This window comes from Pteronotus mesoamericanus, unplaced genomic scaffold, assembly GCF_021234165.1.
Source record: "Pteronotus mesoamericanus isolate MK-2021 breed Mesoamerican mustached bat unplaced genomic scaffold, CSHL_Meso_final contig_20, whole genome shotgun sequence".
Lineage (NCBI taxonomy): Eukaryota > Metazoa > Chordata > Mammalia > Chiroptera > Mormoopidae > Pteronotus > Pteronotus mesoamericanus.
The window spans coordinates 1,587,812-1,605,315 of record NW_026555085.1 but is presented as its reverse complement, the minus strand read 5'-3'; the positions used below and the strand labels follow the sequence as shown (position 1 = coordinate 1,605,315).

Here is a 17,504-nt window from a genome sequence, read left to right as displayed (position 1 = left end):
GCGGTGGGGTTATTGGGTCCTCTCACACTTCTGCTGCTCAGGGGAGTGGTCTCTGCCTGAGCAAAATGACTACTGCTGCAGGGGGATGAGTCAGCACTGAGATCCCGCCAGCCACTCTCTCAGTTCTCTCCCCAAAGCCTCCTTCCCCAGTCTCTCCTCAGGAGTTTCCAGCCCACTCTGCCCCTGCATTTGCTGGAGACCAGGGTAAGTGGCTGCAAATAAAAATGTATGCATTCGCCATTTAAACTGCTCTTTGCATATCCAGTCCCCTGTCTCTGGCAGAGAGGAACCCTGTCACTTTTTGCAGCTGACTGTTTTCTGTGTACTTTTTGGGTTATGGTGCTGTAGGCTGGAGATCCCTGCTTCTGGTTTAGACCCCAGTCTTCTCAGGGGGATCCAACTGGCTGTTTCAATATCCTCTGGTGCTGCAGCCTATGGGCACCCCACCTACCTTCTTGAGTCTCTACTGCACTCCTTACCAGTTAGATTGCACTAAAGCCAATTCTTTTGTCTCTGAGGTTATAAGGCTCCTCTCTCACTATTGTTCAGTTGTTTGTTCCAGATTGTTTCTCTACAATGTAGTTGTAATTCCAGATTGTTCTTGGGAGGAGGTCAATGTGACTTCCACTCATTCCTCTGCCATCTTGATTCTCTATTCATTTATTTTATATTTTTTCTATTACATTTGTTCCAATTTCCCCTGTTGCTCTAGAATCACTTTTTTAAAAGATAAGGTACACTTCCTTCCACAGGTGACAACCCACTGGTAGATGCACTGTGTGACGACAGGTGGTGTCCAATGTGCCACACATGTGAATTACGACAGTCTAGAAGCTGCTGTATAGAAGCATGAATGCAGTCCCCACCACCACAAATTGTGCAATTGAGTTTCCCAATTTGGGGAGGCCACTGGCTGGGCACATCCAGGGTGTAGTAGTGATGTGTCTTTCCCTGGGAGGACAATCTTCATGATCATAGTATCATTCCTGCCAGGTATTGTGAATAATACTGCATTGACAATGGGTGTACAAAGATAATTTTGAACCCAACAAGATACTTATGGCTGTGAGAATGAGGACCTGCAGAACACACCACCACAGCACCGCTGGTTGTTGCTTGTCCGGGAGTGCTCCTCTCACCACCACTGGTAGTTCTGCTCTTTCTAGATCTGCTTAATTTACTCCACCAGCTGTCACACTTGTAACTGCAACTCACTCAATTTGTCTTTGGCAGAAATTTCTGCATAGTCATTGGTGTGTTCACCCACCTAAATGTCCAGGCAACCTCTTAACATGCCTCCAGCAAAGTGGGAGAACTTGGTGGGATTAGAGTGAAAGTAGATCTGATGCTCACCAGGGGTATGGGACATGAAAGTGAACCTGCCTTCAGAGCCATACTGACAAGCCAGAATGATCTTGTCTTCTGGATCCTTCACTTCCATGAACATGTCAAGGCCAGGGGTGGCTGGCTGATGCTCCTCCTACTTCTTGTCATACAGCTGCATCTGGTAGTTTCCAATAACCATAGTCTTGTCTGGAATCTCCTCTTTAAAGCACTTCTCCATCTCCCTAATGTGAAAGTAGAGCATGCCTCCCAGGTTGCCAGGCCTGAGCGGGAACCAAACAAGGTACTGCTCCCTCCCTTCACATTGGCTCCTCTCCCCAGCCATAAACATGGATTGGAAGACTCAATATTGTTATATTAGTCAGGATTCTCCCAAGAAACAGAACAAATAGAATGTCTACTTATAGAGAGAGTTTATGGGGCCTGGAAAGTCTGAAGTTCACAGGGGAAGCCAACAGACTGGAAAATCCAGCAGACTGGAAAATCCAGCAAGAGTTGATGTTGCAGTCAGAAGACAATCTGAAGCAGAGTTCCTTCCTCTTCATGGAACCTCATTTTTTTTCTCTTCTTTTGATTGGATGAAACCCACCCACAATATGGAGGGTGATCTGTTATACTCAAAGTCAACTATTTTAAATGTTAATCACATCTAAAAATGCCTTCACAGCAACATCCAGACTGATATTTGACCAAATACTGGGGTACCATAGCCTAGTCAAGCCAACACAGAAAATTAACCATTGCAATTTGTAACTGGTCAGTTCTCTTCAAACTGATCTACAGGTTCATTGTAATCCTAATTAAAATCCAAGGAGGCTTTAAAAAAAACAATTGACAGGCTGATTCCAAAATTCATATGGAGGAGCAAAGTAACTAGAATAGTCAAAACAACTTTGAAAAAGAAGATCAAATTTGAAAGATTCACCCTACTTGATTTTAAGACTTTCCAAGAAGCCATGACAATCAATAGAGTATGGTATTAGTGAGAGGATAGACACACAGGTCAATGGAACAGAATGCGGTCTAGAAATTGATTCATACACATTGGTCAATTGATTTTCCAAAAAAAGTGCAAAGGCAATTCAGTGGAGGAAGGATAATCTTTTCAACAAATGTTGCTGAAACAACTGGATATCCATATGTAAAAGTCTAAATTTGTTCCATATTTTGCAACATACTGTTTTAAAGTAGCATAAAATGGAACATAGGTCTAAATGTAAAACTTAAAACTCTTATACTTTTAATAGAAAACAGGAAAAATCTTGTGACCTTGGGCTAGGAAAAGGACCCTTAGGTATGACACTGAAAGCATAATTTATAAAAGAACCTAAGAGACGTGATAAAAATTAAGAATTTTTACTCTGAAAAACACTTAACTGAATGAAAAGGCAAGCCACAAGCTTAGAGAAAATATTTACAAAGATATATCTGCAAAGGGGCTTGTATCCAGGACATATAAAGAACTCTCAAAACTCAATAAAAGAAAACTGGTAAAAAAAAAAAAAATAGGCAAAAGCTTAGAACAGGCAACACCAAAAATGTTGTGACAAACATGAACATGGAAGATGCAAATTAAACTACAATGAGATATCACTACATACCTTTAAGAGTGACCAAAATTTAAAACACTGACCATACAAAGTGTTGTCAAGGATGTGGAAGAACTGGTGGTGGAAACATAAAATGTTACAATAATCTTAGAAAAAAGAAAGATACCTATCATGTGATCCAGCCATTCCACTCCTAGGTGTATACCCAAGGGGCATATGTCCAAACATTTAATGGTATATGAATGTTTATAGTGGCTGAATAATAATAGCCAAAACTTGGAAACAGCCTAAATGTCTCTCAACAGGTGAATTGATAACAAATTGTGGTACAGTAAGTCCTCATTTAATGTCATCAATAGGTTTTGTGACTTTAAGCAAAATGACATAACAAAACCAGTTTTCCCATAAGCTAACTTTTTTTGTGTGTGAACACTGACTGGATATATTAAGAAATTAAGCCCTAAGAAATTAAGATCACTACATATTTGAGGAAAGTCTCTAACATGAAATACAAACACCAAAACAAACATCCTATAAAGCAAATTCAGAGAAAACTGAGACAATGCAGAAAGCAAAAACAATTTAAAATGCCCTAAGCAAGATAAGTGAAAATATAGCACCCATTAAAAAAATACTATTTTTAAAGGAACATACAAAAAACAAAAGAGAACTCTGAAAAAAATTTAAACCCAAAACTTCAAAATTCACTAGAAAAATTAGAATACTTGAGAAGCTGAGGCTATCTCCCTAGAAGAAAAATAAAGTGATGGAGTTGAAAGACAGAAAAGGAATATTAGAGTGTCAGTCCAGGAGGTCAAACACTCAACTAACAATATTTTCAGAAAGACAGAACAGAGAAATAGATGGGAGGCAATTACTAGAGAAAAACGTGCAGGAAAATTTTCCATAAATGACTGACACAACTTTCTACTCTATAAGTTTCTAACACAGAGAAAGAAAAATACACACTAGAGCACTGCATTATGAGATTTTAGAACAATAGTTTTTTTTAAATCCTAAATCTTCCAGAGAAAGAAAATAGGCCCCTTGCAAACAATCAGTAATTGAAATAATATTGGTCTTCACTATCTAGAATCTATAAACAGTAAATTAATGCCTTCAAGATTCTGAGGATATACAGTGTCCAACCTAAAATTCTATAACCAGCTAAACTATGAATCAAATGTGTAGATGTAATAAAGACATTTTCAGACATATAAGGTCTATAGACAATGCATATTTCTCTTCTCCCTGGGCACATGGCTAGATTACATTTCCCAACCTTGCTTGGTATGACTACATATCTAAGCCATGGCCAGAGGACTGTGAAGGAAAGGGATGTATATAACTTCCCTTTTACACTTCCCTTTGGCTGAAATGATGATGGCATTGAAACCATGTGTAGAAAATGACAGAACCATCTTCAGCCTGGGACCATGAATGATTACATGGATCAGAGTTCCCACCAATCTATGATGAAATGCATTTTATTTTAATTTATTTTAATTTTATAATAAGTTATATTTTATTTTTAAACTCATTTATTTTTCAAAGTCACTGTTGGGATCTGTTGGTTGCTTTACCCTAATAGTGCATAAGTTTTTAACACAATTTGCTACCCTGAGACGATTCTCAAGAAGTGTCTAGAAAAAGTGCTGCATCCAAATGAAAAAAAGAAACAAGACAGGAATCTACAAGAGATAAAAGAAAATTTCCAGAGTATTGGTAAGGAAAAGTTGTAGACAAGAGCTAAGTTGCAATCCAGGAACAATAAGTGTTGACTGGAGGTAGACAGATGCTTCCAAATGGGATTCTGAGGGAAGCAGTGAATCTGATAGATGGCCTCATGTGTATTGAAAAGAAATTTATATTTCTGATGGATGTTTTTGGGTGAATTAATATATATATATATGAAGAAAGCAAAGCAAATTTTTATTTTTTAATTTTATTTATTTAAAGATTTTATTTCTTTTTAGAGAGGGGAAAGGAGGGTGAAAAAGGGAGAAACATCAATATGTGGCTGTCTCTCTTACGCCCCCTACTTGGGCCATGGCCCGCAACACCAGGCATGTGCCCTGACTGGAAGTTGAACCCGTGACCCTTTGGTTCCCAGGTCAGCACTCAATCCACTGAGCCACACCAACCAGGGCCAAAGCAAATTGAGGCTATGATTAATACTGAGAAAAACAAAAATGTACAAGAAAGGAGAATAATCATAAGGCATTATATGGCTCAGCTATAAACTTTACTTTTATAGTTATCATGATGTAAAACTAATTTGACACCAAAGATTTGATATAAACATTTGGGTGAAGTGCGAGATGAAATATGAGGTGTGTATGAGAAGGGGAGGGATGGGGATGCTCAATCCTCCTTTTAAGTAGAAGGAATGAAAACCAAAACAACCAACAAATAAGAATATTATTTAGAAATATGAAGGTAAATGCCAAAATAAACCCTGGGGAATAGGATGCACTAGGGAAAAGCAGTGGGAGGAAGACGTCAGTGTCTGAAGTTTGACTATAAGCCTGCAGGATTCTTTCTTTTACAGAACTGTTTACAGTCATTACCTAGTAAAATAAAATTAAAATGAAATAGTGAATGGGAGGTGAGAAGTGGAAATAGCAAATGTAGGGAACTGTTTTATTGGATTGCAAACTGGCACTCAATCTACTGAGCCACACCAGTCAGGGAGGGAACTGTTTTTAAGGTGGGTGATGAAGGAGAATGGGGGGGTGGGGCAGATGTTAGGGGAGAAAATTATTATCACAATGTTGAATCTGGGAACGTCTGTGATTAGATTACCTGAGAGCATACTAACACAAGATCTCAACACAGCTGCTCCATGCTCACAGAACTGAGATCTCTGGATGCCAGAGCCTCAGAACCTAGGTTTTTAATAATTTCCCTGAGTGATATTTATGCACAGTTTGGAGGGATTGGAGAATGGTGGAGGGATAAAAGACATGAGAAGGAGAAGACCCCTGAGATGACAGGAGGGTGAGAAGGGAAGCAGATCTCCCATGGGGAGTTAATACTTGCTAATTCCCTGTAACAGTGTGTATGTGGTGGGGGCTTTACTTTATAGACCTGGTGGTGGGACAGCAGGGTGCCTGTCAGCACCTGGTGTACTTGTCTCTTTTGTGATGAAATCTTGTTCGGGTCTGTCTGTCTTCCTAAGCAGCTGGAGTCCCATGAGGACAGGACACTAGGTTTTCTGCAGCAGTTTTCACCATGGCCGGGCAGGTGGTGGTGCCTGACCCAGGGTACCAGCTCCAAAAATGTCTGTTGGACGACTACATGAAGGACATGCTTGGTCTGAGGTAAAATCAGACGGATAGGCCTGCAGTCAACGATCTGGATGGGTTAGAAGTGCATTTGGAAGACACTGGTAGGGAGGGAACAGTTGAAGCATTTGGAAGGAAGGGGATCACAAGAATGGGGGAGAAAAGAGAGAGCCCTAAAGGAGGGAGGACTGGAGCAGAAGGAGGGAGGAAATCCAGAAAAGGATACAAGACATGGACACACTGGTGAAGAAAGGGGAGAAATCATCCCAAATACTCTACATCATTCAACCTAGACCTTTTCTTTTAATTCTGCACTTTCCTCCTCTTGACCTGACCTCCCATAGCAAAGTAAAGAAGTAGATATGCTCGGTAAGCCTATATCTAATAACTAAGGAAGAAAATTTGATGTGAGAAATCAAAGACCAGAGTCTGTGAGACCAGCTCAGGCCATGAGGTCAGGTCCCACTGCAGTCCTGATCCCCACTGCTTAGCCTATGGGCTGCTTCCTTCCACAAAAACCACCACTGACTCCAAGCAGAGCCCTGCTTTCCCATGGGCAACCTCCAGTTTGTTTCTCTCAGGAATTGTGAGGGAAGAAGCATGGTTGAAATCAGGCAGCATTTGAGGAAGAGATTTTTTTACTTAACTTTAGACTCAGAACCTGGCTCTAGGGAGCTTCCGTCCCAGAACAGACATTTCAAAAATTTATATGGAACCATAAACGACCTCGAATAGCTGCAGCAATTTTGAGAAAGAAACACAAAGTAGGAGGGATCACAATACCGGACATCAAACTCTACTACAAAGCCACTATACTCAAAACAATCTGGTACTGGCACAAGAACAGACCCATAGACCAGTGGAACAGAATAGAAAGCCCAGAAATAAGCCCAGGTCTCTATGGACATCTAATATTTGACAAAGGGGGCAGAAGCATAAAATGGAGCAATAACAGCCTCTTCAACAAATGGTGTTGGGAGAGCTGGATGGCTACATGCAAAAAATTGAAATTGGATCATCAGCTGACACCATACACAAAAATAAACTCAAGATGGATAAAAGACTTAAATATAAGTCGCAACACCATCAAAGTCCTAGAGGAGAACATTGGCAGGAAACTCTCAGATATCCCACGCAGCAATTTTTTCACTGATATGTCTCCTAAAGCAAGGGACATAAAGGAAAGAATAAACAAGTGGGACCTCATCAAAATAAGAAGCTTCTGCACGGCGAAAGAAAACATCAGCAAAATGAAAAGGGAGCCAACCATTTGGGAAAATATATTTGCTAATGATACATCAGATAGAGGTTTGATCTCCAAGATATACAAAGAACTCACTCGACTTTACTCCAAGAAGACAAACGATCCAATCAAAAAATGGGCAAAGGACCTGGGCAGACGCTTTTCTAAGGAGGAGATACAGAGGGCCCAGAGGCATTTGAAAGGATGCTCTGCATCACTAGCCATTAGAGAAATGCAGATCAAAACCACCATGAGGTACCACCTCACACCGGTCAGAATGGCCATCATAAACAGATCCACAAACAACAGGTGCTGGCGAGGCTGTGGAGAAAAGGGAACTCTAGTCCACTGTTGGTGGGAATGCAGACTGGTGCAGCCACTATGGAAAGCAGTGTGGAATTTCCTCAGAAAGCTGAAAATGGAACTGCCTTTTGATCCAGCGATTCCCCTGCTGGGACTATACCCTGAGAACACCAAAACGCCAATACAAAAGAACCTATGCACCCCAATGTTCATAGCAGCACAATTTACAATAGCCAAGTCTTGGAAGCAACCTAAATGCCCATCAGTAGATGATTGGATCAAAAAATTATGGTACATATACACAATGGAATACTACGCAGCAGAAAGAAAAAAAGAAGTACTAAACTTCGCAACAGCATGGATGGAACTGGAGAGCATCATGCTGAGCGAAATAAGCCAGGGGGCGAAAGACAAATACCATATGATCTCACCTATAAGCGGAACCTAACCAACAATGCAAAGAAGCAAGGCAAATATGACCAGCAACACTGAAAGGAAAAGAAATCAACAGAGACAAGAGGGAAGGGGGGGGCAGGGAAAGGGAAGGGAAGGGGAAAGTCAAGGAACATATAGCAAGGACTCATGGACAAAACCAAAGGGGAAGAGCTGAGGGAGGGAAGGTGGGAGGGGGCAAGGGAAAGAGGGGGGGGAAGGCAGAGACAAATGTATTTAAAAAGTAAATAAATTAATTAAAAAAAATAAAAAATTAAAAAAAAAAAAAAGAACCTGGCTCTAATTTAGAATTAAGAATGCTATTGGAAATAGGATGTTCCTGTTGAAAACAAAACATCTGTGCAAAATACAGAGGAAGTGAGACACCCTTGGCTGTGCTGACACTCGGATCCCTGGCAATGGAGCTGGGAGTAGTACTGGCTTTTGCAGAAATGGCCAAAAGAGTGAGTCATCTTTGCTTCTGGAAAAGGAGTTATGCCTGCACTGGGACCCCATCTCAGACCCATGGTCTCCATACCGTTCTCCTCATTAACTCATAAGTCACTTGCCCAGGGCTCCAAAGAGCAGCAGCCACAGGACCAGGAAATCAGGAGAGGTGTTCCCTCCTCATCTTGAAAGAATGCACAAGGGGAGTTCTCATCTAGAATGCCTGAGTCCCAGGGGAAAGATGAACTACAGAAGCAAAGAGGCAAGAGACCCACCCCTAGAGCCTTGAAGGGAAGTATAGTTGCAGGGAAATTTCAGGAGGCCTGTCAGGGCTAAGGTGAGTTTCCTAAGGATGGAGGCTGGGAAGCTTCCACAGATTACCCCAGTTTGACTTCTAGTTTTCTTCTCTTTTCTTGTGAGCACATCCAAGGCATTTATACCAACCAGAGCTTCAGGTCCTCCCTTCCTGGGGAGGGGTGTCTCTGTGTCCTGCTCTGCAGCTCAGGGCTATTTGCACTATAGGAATGAAGGCATCAGAAGGCAAGTCAGCCAGAGCAGAGGGGGCAGGCTCAAGGAGGGGCAGGAAGGGGATCAGTGTCCGGTGGAAAGAACCCATCCTTTGAACCAGAACTGATCTGAAGTCTAACTTTGTTTGAGTGTATGCTTCATTTCCAAAGCAGGCAGACTCTCTAGAGGAGGAAAGAGAAAGAGAAGAAAAGGAAACAAGTAGAGCTTAAAGTCAACAGGTATTCATTTGGGGGAAGCTGGGGATTTGAGGTCTTCTCCAGAGTGTTTGCTACTAGACGCAGGGCAGCCCACAGCTGTGATCCTTTCTCTGGGATTTGACAGTGGGGATGATTACTGAGTGACTCTCACTCTAGTGTCAAAGCGGGTGAGTGGGAGAGGGACTGTGTACAGCTCCCCCAGGTTCCCAGGCCTACCTTTGGCAATGGCTCTTTCAGCATGGGCCAGGGGCCCTAGCACACAAGGGTCCCTATCACTAGGTCTCACAACTAGCAGTAGGTTGAACTTGACACCATGTAACTCAAATGTGCAAGGACAAGAAAGTAACTTGATTTGCTCTAACTAATCTAATTTCATCTTGGACTCTCGTCCTGCCAATGGCAGGGAGAGCTGTGGTGGGGTATGAGGCCATGGATTTCAGTTTGCCAGATGTTGGTGTTTCAGTTTCATTTCCTTTTGAAAGGATCCCTTGGAGTACATATTGTATAGTCTATTTATATGAAAGTCAAGTACAGAGAAAAGCCTATTGATGACGCGTAACTCAGAATGGTGGCTACCCGTGAGGGTGGTATTGAGGATGACAGGAATGGGCAGTGGGCTCTGGATAGGGGGTACACATATGTATGCACATGTTACAAAGCCATATCTTTAACACATGATGTATCCACTTTGCACATTTTATTGCCTATGTTTTAAGTCTGGATTGAAACTTTTTTAAAAGGGAAAAACTTTTCAAGGTCTATTTTTGGTAAATATTTGGCCCATCTGAAATTAGTGTCCTCTCTCAGACACTAATCCTCTCTCTGGTATTTCCCTTTCAAGGTGTATGTTCCCTGAGGGAAATTTGTACCTCCTAATGGTGCTGTGGGAAGACGAGTCCTGCAGTCCCTCTCATCCCATTGGTCATGGGGAGTCTGAGCTGGGGTCCAGCGACCCTAAGACAAAGTGTTTCCTTTGTCTCCATTTTCTAAAAGAGGAAACTAAGTCAAAGAGATAGAAGTCAACTATTTTGGCCAAACTCACAAAGCTAAAAAATAAAAAATCAAACTTACGGCTCCAGAGCCTGTACTTGTCACAGCAAACAGGGCTTCCCATTGGGCTGGCTCCTGCCTGTCTTCCAATTAGTGCCTATTCCCAGCATCATCGTCTTTGGAATCCAGATCTGGCACTGTTGGAAAGAACCTAGAAATAAGACCACAGAAGCTATAGAGGCCCAGCATGAGCAGCATGAAGAAACAGATGAAGCAGTCATCCAAAGGCACAGGGCAGGAGAACTAAGGAGTAAGGAATGGGCTGAGTGCATGAAGCTGACTGGTCAGAGACCATTTTTTGAATGCCTGTTTGGAGAGTCAGTTGTGATGATATGAAGGAAAGAGCACACAGGAGCCAAGGGCTTAGAACTTTTGTTTTAGAGAGCAAGAGATTAGTTTGTCACAGTGTGAGGAATTTCAGGGTCCAAGCACTTGTGTAAAGTCAACAGATAGTGTGGGTTTGAAATTTATCCTTGTACCTCTAGTGCTGAAAGTCTTACTTAGAAAATTCCCAAGTTCCAGTTTTTCACTGCCATGTCCCTCAATGGTACCATGTCCCGACTCAGATCTCTCTTAACCTTCCAGACAAGAGCCTGCTTTCTCTTTCTAATTTTAGTTTATCCTCAGTTCAAGTTCTTGTCATTACAAGGAGACTCAAAGCTGCCTTCCCATATTATATATGGTTTATCAGAAAAAATAAATAAAACAAAAAGAAACTAGATCTTCTGTGAAAAAAACACAACCAATATGACCTTTGCCTGTGACCCACCTTCCTCCAAGCTGGCCCCTGAGGGTGGTAGTCACCCTTGAACTTGGAGGTGATAATAGTTCATTATGTTGCTTAGACTTTGTCAAATAGCTGAACCACCATTTGTGTAGGAAGAAACTACATATCCTCTTATTGGTTTATGTTTAATTAAACTATTTATCATAAACTTAATATATTTTAAATATATAATTTCTACCATATTGTAAATATAGACGTTGAAATAATAAGACAGTTTTGTTGCTGTTTAAAATTTTTTAGATCGATGCTAACACTATCTCATCTTAGTATCGACCATCTCCCTTTTTAATAAAATATAAGCAAGTTCTTCCTAAAAGAGAAAAAAGAAAGTTCTTCCTCAACAGTCTGGGATCCACAGAGTTCATTCTGCTCTCTGAATACACTCCTTGCCCCACATTATTCAATTGTAATATTTTTTGTTTAAAAGATATTTTTGATCATCATGTTTTTCTGTACCAAAAGACATGCTTATAAATTCTTTAAGTTTCCTGTGACTTTAAAATTTATATATCTCAATAACCTTTTGGTAAAAAGTAAATAAAAATATTTTTTCTACAAAACATTTTTCCATGTTTTCAAGAAAATAAAAAACAAGAACCTACCTAATCTACAAAATAATAGTTGTATATTGCTTACTAATGCAGGATTATTCTAAGGGCTTCACAGCAACTTTATAAAGTGGGTTCACTATTCCCTCATTTTTATAGATGAGCAAACTGAAGTCTGGCAGAAGTAAGGAATTTGTGCAAGGCCTTGGAGAGTTTAGATTTGAAACCAGAAATTCTAGTTCCCCATCTGAGCTCTTAGCTGACATGCTGTACAGCCTTTCTGTGTCCCTTTCATCTTAAGATGTACCATTAATCAGTTGGAAGTAAATGTGGAACTAGTTTCATTTTTGTCCTTGAAATCATGCAAAATATACGACTGCAACCTAAACCAAGAAACTGGTGAATGAGACTTGTCTCCTCACAAAGAATGGTGTACAAACCTGGGACATGGGTTTCATATCAGTTCTGTTCCAGCAAATTTCTACAAATCCTGATATTCTGCAGTAGGCAGACAGACTGATAAGGTGGGCCATTGGTTCTTGCCCAGGTTAGCATAGGCACTGCCACCTGTGTTACTGGTCGCAGATGTTACCTTGGCCCAACTTTCACAGCAGGCTTCTGCAGGAGGGGTGCATTCTTTGACACAGTGGGAGAGAAGAGTTTGTTAAGCAGTAATTTTATTACTCCTGTACCTCACTCTTCAATATGTCTGACTATATAACATCTGAACATGTACCAAAATTACTGGTTTATTACACACCATTTAGCCCCTAATAGGAATTTATATGAGGTGAACAAAAGCATAAAGCCCTCCTCTAGGTTTATGAAGCCTATAGTAGAAGAAATTTTTGAGGTATGCCTTCATTTGCTCTATAATAATAGGGGGCCAGAAAGAAAAGGTGGGTGGCTTGTAAAGGGGAGTTAGAAAAACATACGTAGCCTGACGCTCCAACCAAAGAGATCTCCTCAGACAGATCAGTTTTAGGCAAGTATGTATATGGAAGTTGAAGATCTAGAAAATGATTCCTGTAAAACATCCCACACCTACATAATAGCCTTTAGAAAGTCTTTGTGCACCTCCAAGAGCATGGGACAGACCCGTTCGAAGATCAATGTACTGGATCAACAGCAAAAGCACAGGTCTGGGAGGGCAGTGCCTCACCTGTCCACTTTCCAGACTTCTGCTCTGTGAACTGGGGCTTCATCAGATTAAAATGTCTGTGTTCATGGGAGTGTATCCCATGACAAAAGTTGGGTAATGATGCTTTCTAACTCTATAAACATACTTCAGGTTCTGGGAGTAGTGAGATATTCATAATATAACTAGTGAATTAATCACAAGATAGTTTGCTCACCATGGTTTCCTCCCTTCTTCCTCTATTACCAAGTGCCCATTGCTTTGTGGCATTTGTTGTTTATCTTTAGCAACCAAAATTTTTATTTACACAGTTTTTATAATGCCTGGTGATAATATTGTAATAGCTTTATTGAGATATAATTACATGCCATATAGTTCACCTGTCTGAAATAGTTGTCAGTCAAAGGTTTTTAGTGTACCTACAGAATTGTAGTTAGTGAACACTTTAAATCTGTGGGCTCAACTCTTTCTTTATTATTCTTTTATTCCTCTCATCTATTTCCTCCTTTTTACTCTGTTTTGAACCTATTACTCGCATGTTGGTCTTCCTGAGTCTGTTCTCCAGTGTCTTCCACTTTCCAGAGGTTCTCATCTCCGTAGTTTGTGTCTAATTAAGCTATTTTTTTTCCCACTTGCTCATCCAGGTTACTAATGTTATTTTCAACAGTGGCCAGACTTTTTCAGCTCATCAATACAATTTTAAATGTGAAAAATCATGTTTTACAATGTTTAATTACCTAGATGGATTGTCTTGCCTTATCTTAGTTATTTTCACATCTTTCACATTATTCTTTCCATAGTTCACACTAGTGGGCAGCACCTTGTCAGGGGGTTCAGCTCAGCTTTTCCTTCTGGTTGCTGGACCCCTTTTGGTGAGGTGATGATGATTAGCCTGCCTGTGGCTTAGCATGGCCTCATTAATTAGGTTCAACCATTTGGATTTGAGAAACCCAGTGAGTGTTGGAAGGCAAAGCAGTTTCCATTGTTGTGAGTTGGGGTGAAGCCACCAGCAAACTGCTAATTCTCTCCTGAGGGCTCTGTCCCAGGTGGAGCAATCTCCATGCCTCATGGAACCTAGAGCAACTTGACTTTCCACAGCAGCTCCCTGTGTTCTCCAAGACCTGTAGGGTCAGGTAGCCGGGTCCCCTGCATCCATGAAAGGGATATGTGCAGCCCTTCAAGGAGGGAACTTCATGAGTCTCTTAAAAGGTCAGACCTTAGCCAGAAAAGTTCAGGCCAGAAAGACCTTGCCTGGTAAAACAGTAAGTGCTTCCTCTCTCTTCCAAAGGGCGTACTCTAAGAGAAACATGCCAACTAGCATCTTCATTCTGACAAGTAGCCCAGGTCTGGAGCAAATGTAAATGCCTTGCACACTGTGATGTGGAGTGAACACACTCGGCCCTCAGCACACTGTACCCCTCCACCTCGTCATGCTCTGGGAGCTCTGTGTACTACACATGACCTCTGTTCCACAGGCTTGTTCAGTGCACCCCTGGAATCCTGGCCCAGGCCCTCCCTTCTCATTTCTCCCAAGTCATTCCCTTGTGAGCCTCAGTGAGTCTCAGGGGTCCTGGGCAAGAGTCCTACTTGGGACAAGAAGAATTAGAAAATGGGGACACATGAGTGAGGTCTCTGGATTTTGCTGTGGAGATTTTGAATGGCAGGTGCTTTACAGCATGGGGATTGTCTCATATAACTGGGAAATTCATGTTGGTACAGTAGACACCCACTTATGTGTACACACAGCTTCTCTCTGTCATTTATTTTGGATGTGTTTATTTCTTAGCTAAATGACCAATAGCATCTCTTCTTTCCAATGTCTGGTAAAAGCAACAGAGAGGGAGAAAGTATCTCTCCTAGGCTGTCACAGATCCAAAGCGGGGAGGGAACTCCTGGGGACAAATGAAAGGACAATTAGATCTCTAGTCCCCCAAGTTAGCTTCCCCCTTGAAGAATGTGGCACTATGGCTTCAGCCCAGCTCAGGGTCCGTTGTATTTCCCTCTCACCTCCATGGTTACTGAGGATACTGGGTTCCTCCAGAATCAGTTAGAGCTATACCTAGGCCTATGGTGGATTCCATGACTCTCTCCAGGGCCCAGGCCAAGATGGGGGCCATGGGGGTGGTAGACAGCTGTGTCAAAGACATCTCTCAGGGTCAGGGAGTTTCTCTAGAAAAAGAAAGTGAATATTTTCAAAATCATATGCCCTCTCTGGAATCTTCACCACGGACTTCTTCTGGAAGGTCCCTTCCCCCAAACTATCATTGTTATCTTGTACTTCTTCCTCCAGACTTTTTCCTTTTTTTGGCCCCTTCACACTTAAGTCAATAGTTTATTTGTACACTGATTGACTCCTCTGGCCACAGCATGGTACTTCTCTGTAGTAATTCTCCCTGATCTTCCCTCCCTCCCTACTTACCCCCAGCTTGGCTCCTCTACTATTCATACCAATTTCCTAGGTTCCTGCTACTCCTCCCAGGCACTACCCTACTTATTAAGTACTCACCACACAGAAGAAGAGCCCAGCAAACAATCCCACAGCCACTACAGCCGAGACCAGAGTGATAAGGAAGATTTCCCATGGCTTCAGGGACCCATCTGGCCCCAATTTACTTATAGAAGTTGTAGCACTTGTACTTTTTCTGTTGGGAGTTGTGTGCATTCCACTTGGAGAAGGTGGGCCTGAACCTCCTAAGGTAGCACTGGATCCGGTATTGACAGCTGTGTTGGTCCCCCTGGAAGTCTCACTGGATCCAGTGTTGGAGGCTGTGCTTTTACCACTGGAGGTCACACTGGATCCAGGGTTGGAGGTTGTGCTGGTTCTACTGGAGGTCCCACTGGATCCAGGGTTGGAGGCTGTGCTCCTCCCAGTGGAGGTCACACTGGATCCAGCCTTGGAGGCTGGGCTGGTTTCACCAGAGGTACCACTGGATCCAGTGTTGGTGGTTGTGCTGGTCTCATTGAATGTTGTGCGCGAACCAGGGTTGGCAGACATGATGGTGCTACTGGATGTTGTGCTGGATCCAGTACTAGATTCATTGCAGGTTATACCTGATTATAATGGTAAATGATGACATGTGTGTGTGTGTGTGTGTGTGTGTAGAGAGAGAGAGAGAGACATACAGACAGACAGACATGGAGAGGGACAGAAAGCATATATTCTTACTGTTCAACATTTGGTTAAATTCATTACATAGGTAATTCTACTTAATGCCCACACAGGCCTATGAAATCAATACTCTCATTATCACCTGCTAAGCTAAAGAAATTGAGGATTAGAAATGTTGAGTCTAGCCCAAGATTATAAAACAGGTCAGTAGTTGGAAAGGAATTTAAATCCAGGCTGTTGAACTGGCATTGTTAGCTACCATGCCCTATCACCCTCTCTACCCCGCCCCAACACTGGGGTTACCTGACCTAGTTTCACTGGCAGTAAGCTTATTCCAAAATCTGCTATACAAGATCTAATACAGATAAAAATTCTCATAAAGGACTTGTAGGACCCACCTTAAACTTGTATATACTGATTATTTCATTCTTAAATGCTCCCTTTTGGAAAACATTTCTCAAACTGTTATTCAGAAAACACCTACATTAGGATCACCTGGAGAGCTTGTTGAAAATAAAAATCCCTATACGAACAACCGCAGACTAAATGAGTCAGAGTTTGAGCTGGGACCCAGGTATCTGTCTCTTCTAAAGGGATGAGTTATTCTATTTGCAATAAAGTGCCAGGGGCTCCTGACCACTGTGGCAGAGGTTGGAGAAGAACAGGTTATATGTAACTTAAATGTATAAGCTCTCCCAGGTCTAAGGACCATATCAAGACCCACAGGTATAGGTAGCTTTTTAATGTTCTTGAAGGCTCAGCTGGAGTTAAGGTTGTGCCTATTTTGGCTCCTCACTACCCTGAAACACAAATACACTCAGGTTCCCCACAGCCTGCATTTATCTTGTTGTGGCTCATTTTACTACTAACAGGAACATGGATGCCCACCACCTGACTTTGCATGTGTATATTTTTTCCTTAGTCTTATTTGAAGTAACATAGGATTAGAGTATAACTCTATTTTCAGAAGGTCCTCAATTTTGCAATGGGATGCAATTTGGGGTTAAGATCAGAATCATGCGTAAAACTAAATAGGAAACAGATGCCAAAAGTAGAGGTGCCATGTGAAAGAGAGTATGGATTTGACCTGAAAAGTTTTGGAGAACAGATGAATCAAAATGATAAGAGGGCTCATTTTGGTTCAAAGTGATGAATTCTCTAAGAAGTCATGCTTTCTGGTTGTGCAATAGGAGATGGCCCACAGAGGGTTTGCATATCAGGACTATGGAAACTGAGTGGGAATCAGTTTTGACCCTTAAATCCTATTCTGCTTGGTCTGAGGTTAATTGAGGCTGATGTGGAATTAGGTTAGGAACAGGAGAGAAATTAAGTTTGTAGATTATTAGATGGGTGATATTTTTAAAAAATAATCAACTCCTCTTATTCTTAATATTTAGCACCCACCCCCCAGCCATATATGCAAGTCATACCATTTTATAGAGGCAGAACTGATGTACAGAGAAGTTAAACAGCTCACCCAAAGTACACAGGTAACAAATGGAGCCATAGTTCTTATGCAGACAATCAAAGAACAGTTTTAA

General features: G+C 41.7%; 1 protein-coding gene and 1 pseudogene across 1 annotated transcript; both read right to left on the bottom strand.

Moving 5' to 3' along the window:
• The window catches only part of LOC129067901 (transmembrane emp24 domain-containing protein 9-like), a 28,817-nt pseudogene extending 27,142 nt beyond the window's left edge, over positions 1 to 1,675 (bottom strand).
• A 13,159-nt stretch (positions 1,676 to 14,834) lies between these two features.
• MUC21 (mucin 21, cell surface associated) lies at positions 14,835 to 15,849 on the bottom strand. The gene is given in 2 exon segments (XM_054570189.1): positions 14,835 to 15,023; positions 15,361 to 15,849. Coding segments are annotated over 2 exon segments (678 nt in total).
• Between the last annotated feature and the right edge of the window lie 1,655 nt (positions 15,850 to 17,504).